Source organism: Lissotriton vulgaris, chromosome 2_1 (genome assembly GCF_964263255.1).
Source record: "Lissotriton vulgaris chromosome 2_1, aLisVul1.2, whole genome shotgun sequence".
NCBI classification, from domain to species: domain Eukaryota; kingdom Metazoa; phylum Chordata; class Amphibia; order Caudata; family Salamandridae; genus Lissotriton; species Lissotriton vulgaris.
In genome coordinates, this window is record NC_141687.1 from 555,900,176 (window position 1) to 555,913,135 (window position 12,960).

The 12,960-nt window shown below is 42.3% G+C and overlaps 1 protein-coding gene across 1 annotated transcript in view; it reads right to left on the reverse strand.

Moving 5' to 3' along the window:
* The window catches only part of ACADL (acyl-CoA dehydrogenase long chain), a 467,508-nt gene that overhangs the window by 274,490 nt on the left and 180,058 nt on the right, over positions 1–12,960 (reverse strand). Inside the window, exon 6 of the mRNA XM_086955552.1 lies at positions 12,780–12,944. Within this exon, the coding sequence (XP_086811678.1) occupies positions 12,780–12,944 (165 nt within the window). The remainder of the gene's footprint in view (positions 1–12,779; positions 12,945–12,960) is intronic.

Here is a 12,960-nt window from a genome sequence, read left to right on the forward strand (position 1 = left end):
ACGCCTGAGTGGGCGGAGTCAAGGCTGCTCCTGTTAACTCTGAGACTCCAGTTTCCGCTCCTGCTCATGTATTGCTGGTTTTTAAAGTGTAACATGTATCACAGATTTTCACCCAGCCATCATTCAGCATGTATACTCGGTGCATGAACAGGCACTGCAGCCCGTGCAGTAGTCTCCGGTTATCGAAAGTCCTGTTAATTCACAGGTTTGTGTTCGTGCTGAGTCTGCAGTGGGAAGGGGAGGTTTTGAAACACAATAGGAAGTTAGTTTGGGAGCGAAATCGGTGGCTACAGCAGCTGACAATGGAACACAAGTAAACCTTTTGTGTGAGCAGGTCTCCTGAGGCACTTAACAACAGGGTGACTAAGTGTCGCGTCTGGGCGGGGCCAAGCCCTGGTGACCGGATGAGGCCTTTGTGGCTGATGATGGTGATGTTGCCGTCCAAACAGGCCGATGTGGGGTCGTCCACGAGGTCTTAGATAGGGCAATAGTTTGGGATACGTGCAGTGACTTCTTGGAGTGCATGTCATATTCATTTTTTTTTATGGAATGCACATTTTCTGCCATTTCTGAATCGAATATTGAGTATGTTTGGTGAAGGCTAACAGAAGACTACATATCCGCAGTGACACAATTTGAGGCAAAGGCATTCATTTAAGCACTCAGTCCATTTTGGGAGCTGTAGTCCCAGTTCACAACTGGCCTAGTGATACAGATTACAATGATTTTGAGAATGAAAAACTGGATAAAATATATGATCCCGCTATTGGCACGTCCAGCAAGCCGGGCATTAGCTTAACGCAGCGCATTTTGGAAGCTGTAGTCTTTGGTTCATACCAAGTGCCAGTTGGGTTGCAGTTGAAGGTGACCGTAATTTTCGAAATAAAGAAAACCTGTAATCTAAAGGGATAACTGACTTAGGGTGTGTGATCCAGAGAAATGGGGTGGGGAGGCAGCTTTTTGTCTTCTTGGCGCTAGAGGGTTGGGGAAATCTCGATTATCCAAAGACCTTTGCCTGTAAAATGCCTTATGGATTGGGCACATACCATCCAGTGTTAAAATAAAACATCCTCTAGGTTTATTCTTTCGTTTCGGCAGAAGCAGCATGACCTTTTTTGACCAGAAATTCCACAAAAGATCAGGTGTGGTATACATCATGTTAGATGTGATGGAATAGAGAAGTGGGAGAGAAGTGAGGTTTTCAGCAAATTAGCTGTTGTATGATGAGGAGGGGGTGGGTACACGCTAGAAGGAAAACACGAATAGTATAGTCGGGCAAGGTGTAGTGACAGGACAGGCCTCTTTCCACTTCAGGTGCTGTCATTAATTCTTCTTTTGCTCCCGGCTCATAGATGGCTTCTCAGGATTCTTCTGAACCCAATGAAAGGGGCATGCGCTGATATTTGGGCGTATAGGGGAGGGACGGTCGGTTGCAGTAAGATCAGCAGGTTATTGCAGTAATCTGATTTACTAAGTACTATTGAACTGATGACTTGGCGGTGCTGGGTGGCAGCAATTGAATGAGTTTTGCATTCGGTGGCCATGGAATTGGCACATGTCCATATTTGGGTAATAGAAAAACTTTGTTTGAGGTGCTTATTGAGGAATGAGACCCAGTCCATGTCGGTGCAATGGTGGATTGTCACTGGTAGCAAAATATGTAATGCACATAATCCCGTTTACCACGAAGTTGCACTGTTGGGCACACTTTGGAATGCTATGTGGAGTGCTTTTGTATAGCACATTGAATTAATTTGAATGGTCCCACAGCACTTTCAGAATCTGGGTTCTCTTTACACTTCTCATTGATGGAAGTTGAAGTGCTCAGATGACACTGTATTCGGTTGAATTAAATTGTTTAGAAGTGAATCACACTGGACAGTAGTCAGCAAGGTTGGAGTAGACTAATGGATGCGACTGATGCTGTCTCAGCCCTTTCAGCCTTCCACACATTGCCCTGTTGTAATTTATCCTGCATTTCCAATAGCTAAAATGTCCCTGTGTGCATCAGTTGTTGCTGAATGTGGCTGTTGGTTAATGGGCTTGAATGAGTGGCAGGAGTCTGTTGTTGTTGGAACTCACCCCCTGCAGCATGCTGTGCGGGGCACTGAGGTTTAATTAGCACGAATGATTGTGTTTCCATATCTTCTGGGCTTTGCCTCAGAAGCTGGCCTTCCTTCAGCGATGACAGCCAAGCTCTTGCTAGACCACTAGACCTATGCACCAACAAAGCACCAAATTAAATGGCAATTAACCTAATTATGCAGCAAGGAAAGACAAAATATGCGACATTACTATTTAGCAATTTTAACAAACCTGTGCATTGCTATTAAATTGATTCCAATGCCACACAATGCATGGGAACAATACTTAACATTTTAAATGTTACTGACTGTGGCGTCTTAACAGGTAATCATTTTGATTTGCAGAGACCAGATCTATCGGTAAACTTTTCTACGTTTGCAATCATTTGGGCCATTATGCATCTTCGTTTTTGGTTGACTGCTTCTTAAAATCAAACTAGTTCACGCTAACAGCTCAAATTTCTTTTTAACTTTAAAACCTATATTCTCCCCAATGCACAAAAATTGAGAGGAATGCATTTTTGGGATGAGTAATGTGGTCTTGGTTCCATTTGGTGTAAACTTCACAGAATCTTCTTGTGAATTATGACTTTTATCCAATTTTAGGTCTAGCATTAGTGAACAGCATTTGATCGTACTAAAAAATGTGTGTGTGTGTATTGAGACTTTATAGCAGCCATATTCATATGTTGTTCTGTTTAACTGTCTCATGTGTTAATCTCGCCCACCTCAGCATTCAGCATAGGCAACGGGTCCGCCCACTTGAGCCAGTGCATTGTTTCTAGGTCTACTGCAACAGCGCATGCACTTTCACTTGCGAGATTCTATACAATAAGGAGTTTGCAGCCCGCCCATTGCTTAACATTAGTTGGCTTCATTGTCACTCCTATTTGCTGCCTTCTAATTGGCTGGCGCCTGCTGCCTTCACTGAGTCTTTTTTCGGCTGGAGCATGGAACAAGTCCTGATTGGTTCAGCTTGATAACTTGTTCTTCCACTGATTTCACTGATTGAGGCACTACTTTTCTTTTTTTCTTGTTCCGTCCTCCTTGTTGAACCTAGTACCTTGTAATGCCACATACATTTCAAAGTAGTCCTTTTCTCCTTTGAAATGGATGTTTATTGTGACAACAGATGGTATCTGCTTCAAAATGTACTTCCACTAAGACATGGACATGGGTGCAATTGAGTTGTTTTTTTGTATTTTTTTATAAGATACATTTTTTTGCCAACTGTCATTTTTAAAAATTTCTTCCCACATGGGGAGATTAAATGACTTGTTCAATCATGGGGGGTATTGTACGGAGGTCTAACTAGCGTGGGTAAAGCTAATAGGCCTCATCTTAGGAACTGTTGGCTCTGTCATTGCTTTTTGCTTATGCTGTACCCCGTTGGCATTGCTGGCTTCGGCAGTGATTTGTATCCATGCTGTACAGTAGCATGGCTAAAAAAACATAAATAAGATGCATCCAGTGCTAATGCATTTAAAAAAATGCATTACCCCTGGCCACATTTTAGCGCTTTTTTAATTTAGTTTTAGCCACACTGCAAAGCACCTGTGATGCTTTACAGCATGGGCACAACACCTTGCCAAATCCAATAGCTCTAATGGGCGAGACCTATTGGCTTTGACAATGCCTGTTTTTCATTCTATTTGCTAACTATAAGGACTCTGTAAACTTTGGTTTTTTTAAAGGGAGTTTTTAGGGTTTTTTAACTAGTAGTCACGTTTACTGAGTGGTAGAGAAAAGGAGCGGGGCCTCCGACCAGCTATCCGGAATGCTGCTGCGCTCTGACTTACTAGAGGTAACAGGTGGGCTTTTGGGCCCCAAGGAACCTTCAGTATCAAGAGGACTTCATCCTCCAACCAGCAGTGTGCCAAGAGGCGCATTTGCAGACTTTAGCAGAAAGGAGGCGTGGCCACTGAAGACGTCTTAGCATTCGTGCTCTGTGGGACTCACTAGAGGTAGCAGGACCCTCAGCATCTAAGGAGACTTCATCCCCCAACCAGCACTGTGCCAGGAGGAGTTTGCAGAGTGCTGGAGAAAGGAGCCGTGGCCTCCGGCTACTCAACATTCTTTTTGTTTTTATTTATTGGGGAACGGCCTGTATGGCCCCAATTCCCTGGGCCTATTTCGGCTCGGGACCCCATTCCCAGGGCCAGGCTGATTTTTAAAGGGGGAGGGGGCGATTTCAAGGAAGGGGACCGAGCACCCCCCCTTTCAGCCCTAACGACATCATCCCCCAGGGCCTGGCATCACTTGTGGTTGCTCTGATCCCAAACATGGCACCCACTCTGTTAGGGACCGTGGGGGGGGGGGCCTCAAGGCCCTAGCGGTCCCAGTCATTGCTTTGACAGAGAGCGAGGTGCTAACATGTAGCTCCCTCTCAGTCAAAGCAATTGTGCTCACTTTCTTTTTGAGAGATAGTTCAATTAATCTCTCTTTTCGTACAATTCATCTACACTTTCACTTCCAGTTGTGGCTTGCTCTCGATTCAGATCCACCTTCACTCCTCTTGTTCTCTCCCTTATCCTTCCCCCTAATCTCATCACCCCTCCTCTTTGATCTTTAGGATGTGTCTTTCTGGGGGCAGCGGTACTTGATTGAAGTGACTTCTTGGAGTGCATGTCATATTCATTTTTTTTTATGGAATGCACATTTTCTGCCATTTCTGAATCGAATATTGAGTATGTTTGGTGAAGGCTAACAGAAGACTACATATCCGCAGTGACACAATTTGAGGCAAAGGCATTCATTTAAGCACTCAGTCCATTTTGGGAGCTGTAGTCCCAGTTCACAACTGGCCTAGCGATACAGATTACAATGATTTTGAGAATGAAAAACTGGATAAAATATATGATCCCGCTATTGGCACGTCCAGCAAGCCGGGCATTAGCTTAACACAGCGCATTTTGGAAGCTGTAGTCTTTGGTTCATAGCAAGTGCCAGTTGGGTTGCAGTTGAAGGTGACCGTAATTTTCGAAATAAAGAAAACCTGTAATCTAAAGGGATAACTGACTTAGGGTGTGTGATCCAGAGAAATGGGGTGGGGAGGCAGCTTTTTGTCTTCTTGGCGCTAGAGGGGGGGGGGAAATCTCGATTATCCAAAGACCTTTGTCTGTAAAATGCCTTATGGATTGGGCACATACCATCCAGTGTTAAAATAAAACATCCTCTAGGTTTATTCTTTCGTTTCGGCAGAAGCAGCATGACCTTTTTTGACCAGAAATTCCACAAAAGATCAGGTGTGGTATACATCATGTTAGATGTGATGGAATAGAGAAGTGGGAGAGAAGTGAGGTTTTCAGCAAATTAGCTGTTGTATGATGAGGAGGGGGTGGGTACACGCTAGAAGGAAAACACGAATAGTATAGTCGGGCAAGGTGTAGTGACAGGACAGGCCTCTTTCCACTTCAGATGCTGTCATTAATTCTTCTTTTGCTCCCGGCTCATAGATGGCTTCTCAGGATTCTTCTGAACCCAATGACAGGGGCATGCGCTGATATTTGGGCGTATAGGGGAGGGACGCTCGGTTGCAGTAAGATCAGCAGGTTATTGCAGTAATCTAATTTACTAAGTACTATTGAACTGATGACTTGGCGGTGCTGGGTGGCAGCAATTGAATGAGTTTTGCATTCGGTGGCCATGGAATTGGCACATGTCCATATTTGGGTAATAGAAAAACTTTGTTTGAGGGGCTTATTGAGGAATGAGACCCAGTCCATGTCGGTGCAATGGTGGATTGTCACTGGTAGCAAAATATGTAATGCACATAATCCCATTTACCACGAAGTTGCACTGTTGGGCACACTTTGGAATGCTATGTTGAGTGCTTTTGTATAGCACATTGAATCTATTTGTATGGTCCCACAGCACTTTCAGAATCTGGGTTCTCTTTACACTTCTCATTGATGGAAGTTGAAGTGCTCAGATGACAGTGTATTCGGTTGAAATAAATTGTTTAGAAGTGAATCACACTGGACAGTAGTCAGCAAGGTTGGAGTAGACTAATGGATGCGACTGATGCGGTCTCAGCCCTTTCAGCCTTCCACACATCGCCCTGTTGTAATTTATCCTGCATTTCCAATAGCTAAAATGTCCCTGTGTGCATCAGTTGTTGCTGAATGTGGCTGTTGGTTAATGGGCTTGAATGAGTGGCAGGAGTCTGTTGTTGTTGGAACTCACCCCCTGCAGCATGCTGTGCGGGGCACTGAGGTTTACTTAGCACAAATGATTGTGTTTCCATATCTTCTGGGCTTTGCCTCAGAAGCTGGCCTTCCTTCAGCGATGACAGCCAAGCTCTTGCTAGACCACTAGACCTATGCACCAACAAAGCACCAAATTAAATGGCAATTAACCTAATTATGCAGCAAGGAAAGACAAAATATGCGACATTACTATTTAGCAATTTTAACAAACCTGTGCATTGCTATTAAATTGATTCCAATGCCACACAATGCATTCCTTAGCAAACAATACTTAACATTTTAAATGTTACTGACTGTGGCGTCTTAACAGGTAATCATTTTGATTTGCAGAGACCAGATCTATCGGTAAACTTTTCTACGTTTGCAATCACTTGGGCCATTATGCATCTTCGTTTTTGGTTGACTGCTTCTTAAAATCAAACTAGTTCACGCTAACAGCTCAAATTTCTTTTTAACTTTAAAACCTATATTCTCCCCAATGCACAAAAATTGAGAGGAATGCATTTTTGGGATGAGTAATGTGGTCTTGGTTCCATTTGGTGTAAACTTCACAGAATCTTCTTGTGAATTATGACTTTTATCCAATTTTAGGTCTAGCATTAGTGAACAGCATTTGATCGTACTAAAAAATGTGTGTGTGTGTATTGAGACTTTATAGCAGCCATATTCATATGTTGTTCTGTTTAACTGTCTCATGTGTTAATCTCGCCCACCTCAGCATTCAGCATAGGCAACGGGTCCGCCCACTTGAGCCAGTGCATTGTTTTTAGGTCTACTGCAACAGCGCATGCACTTTCACTTGCGAGATTCTATACAATAAGGAGTTTGCAGCCCGCCCATTGCTTAACATTAGTTGGCTTCATTGTCACTCCTATTTGCTGCCTTCTAATTGGCTGGCTCCTGCTGGCTTCACTGAGTCTTTTTTCGGCTGGAGCATGGAACAAGTCCTGATTGGTTCAGCTTGATAACTTGTTCTTCCACTGATTTCACTGATTGAGGCACTACTTTTCTTTTTTTCTTGTTCCGTCCTCCTTGTTGAACCTAGTACCTTGTAATGCCACCTACATTTCAAAGTAGTCCTTTTCTCCTTTGAAATGGATGTTTATTGTGACAACAGATGGTATCTGCTTCAAAATGTACTTCCACTAAGACATGGACATGGGTGCAATTGAGTTGTTTTTTTGTATTTTTTTTTATAAGATACATTTTTTTTGCCAACTGTCATTTTTAAAAATTTCTTCCCACATGGGGAGATTAAATGACTTGTTCAATCATGGGGTGTATTGTACGGAGGTCTAACTAGCGTGGGTAAAGCTAATAGGCCTCATCTTAGGAACTGTTGGCTCTGTCATTGCTTTTTGCTTATGCTGTACCCCGTTGGCATTGCTGGCTTCGGCAGTGATTTGTATCCATGCTGTACAGTAGCATGGCTAAAAAAATTAAATAAGATGCATCCAGTGCTAATGCATTTAAAAAAATGCATTACCCCTGGCCACATTTTAGCGCTTTTTTAATTTCGTTTTAGCCACACTGCAAAGCACCTGTGATGCTTTACAGCATGGGCACAACACCTTGCCAAATCCAATAGCTCTAATGGGCGAGACCTATTGGCTTTGACAATACCTGTTTTTCATTCTATTTGCTAACTATAAGGACTCTGTAAACTTTGTTTTTTTTAAAGGGAGTTTTTAGGGTTTTTTAACTAGTAGTCACGTTTACTGAGTGGTAGAGAAAAGGGGCGGGGCCTCCGACCAGCTATCCGGAATGCTGCTGCGCTCTGACTTACTAGAGGTAACAGGTGGGCTTTTGGGCCCCAAGGAACCTTCAGTATCAAGAGGACTTCATCCTCCAACCAGCAGTGTGCCAAGAGGCGCATTTGCAGACTTTAGACGAAAGGAGGCGTGGCCACTGAAGACGTCTTAGCATTCGTGCTCTGTGGGACTCACTAGAGGTAGCAGGACCCTCAGCATCTAAGGAGACTTCATCCCCCAACCAGCACTGTGCCAGGAGGAGTTTGAAGAGTGCTGGAGAAAGGAGCCGTGGCCTCCGGCTACTCAACATTCTTTTTGTTTTTATTTATTGGGGAACGGCCTGTATGGCCCCACTTCCCTGGGCCTATTTCGGCTCGGGACCCCATTCCCAGGGCCAGGCTAATTTCAAAGGGGGAGGGGGCGATTTCAAGGAAGGGGACCGAGCACCCCCCCTTTCAGCCCTAAGGACATCATCCCCCAGGGCCTGGCATCACTTGTGGTTGCTCTGATCCCAAACATGGCACCCACTCTGTTAGGGACCGTGGGGGGGGGGGGCCTCAAGGCCCTAGCGGTCCCCGTCATTGCTTTGACAGAGAGCGAGGTGCTAACATGTAGCTCCCTCTCAGTCAAAGCAATTGTGCTCACTTTCTTTTTGGGAGATAGTTCAATTATTCTCTCTTTTCGTACAATTCAGCTACACTTTCACTTCCAGTTGTGGCTTGCTCTCGATTCAGATCCACCTTCACTCCTCTTGTTCTCTCCCTTATCCTTCCCCCTAATCTCATCACCCCTCCTCTTTGATCTTTAGGATGTGTCTTTCTGGGTGCAGCGGTACTTGATTTTTAATGGAGCCTTGTTTTATTGCTTACCCTAGACACTGATTTTTTTTAGGTCTCGCTGAGTCAGCGCATGCGCTGATTAGCAAGACATTTAGTGTGTGGGCTTTCAAAAAAGTCTTACCAGACGCGTTTGCTGGCCACAACCGTGCGGTTACGCGCACAATGGCGATCAGAGGAGCCATATGGCTTTCCTCTCTCGTCATGGTGTGCACACATCGCACACCACTCACCAGATGTGCAGCTATTTTATTCACATTTTCCGCCGTGCGCGCACCACTCAGGTGCTTTTTTTTTTTTTCGCGCGCACGCACCCAACTCCTGGGCCAGGTCATTTAGCTAGGATGTAGTGCGTCACTCTTTGTTGATCAGCCACTTCAGAAAGCTCTTATGTTTTTCATGATGTAAGAAGCATGCCAGAAAGAAGCAAAGTAGCAAACCAGCTGTGAGACAGACAATGAAACCCGATCACGTGCACGTAGGGCATCTGTGGTTACATGAGTAACTGAATAAATGTGGGCTGCTGACAAAAAGGGGTGATATGAACCAATGATTTAAATCAGTGCAAATAGCGAGTTTCTAGAGAGCAAGCTCTGTTGGAAGTGGGCGTGACATGAGAATGAGCCCAGAAAGGAGTGGGAATAACCAGGACTAACTGCAGGAGACCTTGACTGAATTCCCTTTATTGTTTCTATGACTGCACAATGCTTGTTTTCTTTTTATTCTGTTGTGTAGATACTTCCTGCAATAATATTCTAAATGTTTTTAAAAACATGAAATGTAAATAACAGCAGATGTGATTGCCTTTCCGCAATTAACTCACTAATCAAGATTGTGGATAGACTTTTTTCCTCCCGAAAAACACTAACGGAATATTCAGGTGTATGACAGCTTGTTTAGATCATGCTGGAGACACCCCGAGAGCCATTGGTCTTTGAAATATGTAAACATGTGCAGAGAGACCAGAGTAGGGACAATATGCAGAAGGAATGTTTTTTTTATCAATAGGAAGTAGCATTATAAAATTCCAACAGTTTTTGATATTCACCTTGAGAATATACCTACTTATAAATGGGGCATAGGTATTAAACTTGCACATTGAATTAAAAACATCTGTAAAACTAATGCATACATTTTTTCCTCAAATTCCCACTTGCATCTGTAATTGCATAATAGGCAGATGTGTCCATGGATTATTTTAATCCAGTGTTTCTATTAATTGAGTTGTCGACTTCGTAGATATTTTCTGAATTTATTATTTAGAACATAAATCCAAACAATGCTGCTGCCCAAAATGTGGTTCTGAATAATGTGTGTTTGGCTATGTTGTTTGAAGTTCCTAAGATAAATCACTGTCAAACTCCATTATCCCTTTACCAGAAAATACCCTATTGGCCTAACAAGTCTATTTCCATGCCTTGGTTTCATTTTATTTCTATGGTGATCAGTCTCCCTAATAATCTTCTTCTTTCTTTACCTCTTTTTTTATACCCATCTGCTGTTATTCATCTAGCATCTCTTTCTGTATCCAGCTATCACTTTCTGTACCTACCAATAGGTTTGTATCTACTTATCTTTTTCAGCAAATTTGTATTGAGTTCTCTCTATTTAACTTTCTGCTTCTACCTTCCCTTTCCTAAACCTCACACCCTCTTTCTTTCACTACAGAACTCCTTATAATCAATGTATCTCTTTGCATATCCATCCTTTCTGTCTTTAGATCTTTCAATTTCTACATATGTAAACCCCGGCTATCCGTTTTTTTCATGCATAAGGTTTTCTGTCTCTACAAAGGTTTGGCTCACAGTCTTACAAAAAACACAGTGGACTTAAGAACCAATCACACACTTAAGTAGACTGCCTCTAATCTCAATGCATGTCCAACTATCTCTTTTTAGTTCTGCAGATCTTTAGATCGTTTGATCATTTTCCATTTCTCTCTATCATTTTTATATCCACCTATTCTTTTCCGCATGCATCTATCTTTCCTTCTCTACTTCAGATTTGTTTCTGTCTAAATCTTTATAATTCCCCCATCTTGTTCTATCACTTCCTAGCTCTTTCTAGATTAATTACTAGGCCTGAACAAATTATTATGTATCAATCACAAATATTCAGCACATTTGACATGCAAGTCAGAAATCTTATAACATTTGCACATCTATGGTGTGTCCACAATTCCACATGACAACCTTTTTTCATTAAAAGAAAATGTAAGGTAGAAAGTGTTTTTTTACCAAGTTTAATGTCCCTTCATCCCACTGCTGCCTTTGGGACCTTATAAGTGTTTAGCCATGCAACAGTTAATGTTGTTGCACCATGGATATTGTGCTGCATAACTAAACACTTATAAGGTCCCAAAGGCGAGACCTATTGGCTATGCCAATGCTTGTTTTCTTTGTATTTGTTCACATCGCGCACTCTAATTAAGTTGCTGATAAAATGTATTAATCAAATGAAATGAACTACTTCTTTTGTAAAGCAATCAAACACCATCAGGTAATGTTCATGCTACATAAAACGGCATAAGTAAAATACATTATAATAAAATGACTACAGACTTGACCCATGGCTGACACCTTAAAGTAAAAAATGATTTGTGTTTGAGGACAATTCCAGACCTTAGCCACTAAATGGCAGACTAATGCACAGAACATGAAAGTTTAATTAGAGAAAATTAGTACATCCTCTTACTAGAGTATGCTCGTCTCTAAAGAAGGTGAAACAACCATTTCTGAAGACAGATGTGGTAGAAGAGGAGGTAGCAATAAACAAACTGAAAGGCTTTAGATGGCCAATGAGTAAACGGATTAGGATTAATCATGAATGTAGGATTCAGCTATTTCCAGATCTTACCAGAGGCATACTGCTGAGGAGTGAAGAACTGTTAAACCCCACAGGACTGCCTTAATTTCAATACTCGTGTATCTTTCTGCCACCCTAGAAGGCTATTTATTTATTTATTTATTTTGCAACTTATACCGCGCAAACTAAAACCCGAAGGTGTCAAGGCGCCTAGCAAAAAAAAAGATCAAAAAGCGGGCAGTAATGCACTTACATGTACGCTTGAACAAAGAGGCGAGTTTTAAGGGCTGCTCTGAAAGGCTACGGGGTGACTTGCATGTTTTTGCAGACAGACACAGAGTGAGCACTTTTCACAACCAAAAAGCAGATGAATACAATGATTGTTTTGGGGAACAATAATAATGGTTTTTCATGTTACTTTTCGACGGTCGCTCAGGGATCTCTCTTGATCTCTAGTCTCTAGTGAGTTGAAATCAAATCATTGTAATTAAAAGTTAGTGATGATCTGTGCTGATGTAGAAGAATATGCAAGCAGAGGTTTGAACGGTCATCATGATTCTCATCCTACTCTTTTCTCCAATCTAGACTTGAAACATGGCTGTTGCAGAGCCGTTGCGAGTTAGAAATTAAGTAGGGTTATTGTGGAATACACATTTACAACAATGTTGTCTATGACTGCCAGGATTTTGTTAAATTTGTAAAATTTTTGCTCTTTATTTATTGAAATATGGAAATATTTTACTTTTTAGAGCATGATTAGTACATGGTTCTTAAACTACAAGACTGAACAGTTTCAAAGTAAATGGTATAGGGCAGGGTGCTGTAGCCAGTTAGCACTAACGGAAGCATTAAATATTCCTAACGAGGACTTAACATTTTAAAAGAGTAAACCTGCATGCAGTTAGAGAAAGAATTGCGGACTGTGACAGATTTTAACCATTAGGCTGGCAGTTCCAGTGATTGATTGTTGCATTTTATTTAAAAGAGTGAATCCTGATCATTAAAGACACTGATTTATGCCATCTCCATTACATTGCTCCTACCCAGTGAAATGTACTGCATCTTGAGTTTCACAGATATGACCTTTCAACCCACCTGGGCTTTCAGCCCGATCTTTTCCAGCTTTCGGCCCTTGACAAAGCCTTTCATTCCATTGTCCACCAGAAACAGGCTGATCCCATGTGCTGGTGACCGAGCTTCACGGTTCGTCACAGCAACAACAATCACAACGTCACTCAACCAGCCATTTGTGATGAATACCTTGAAGAAAGAATCA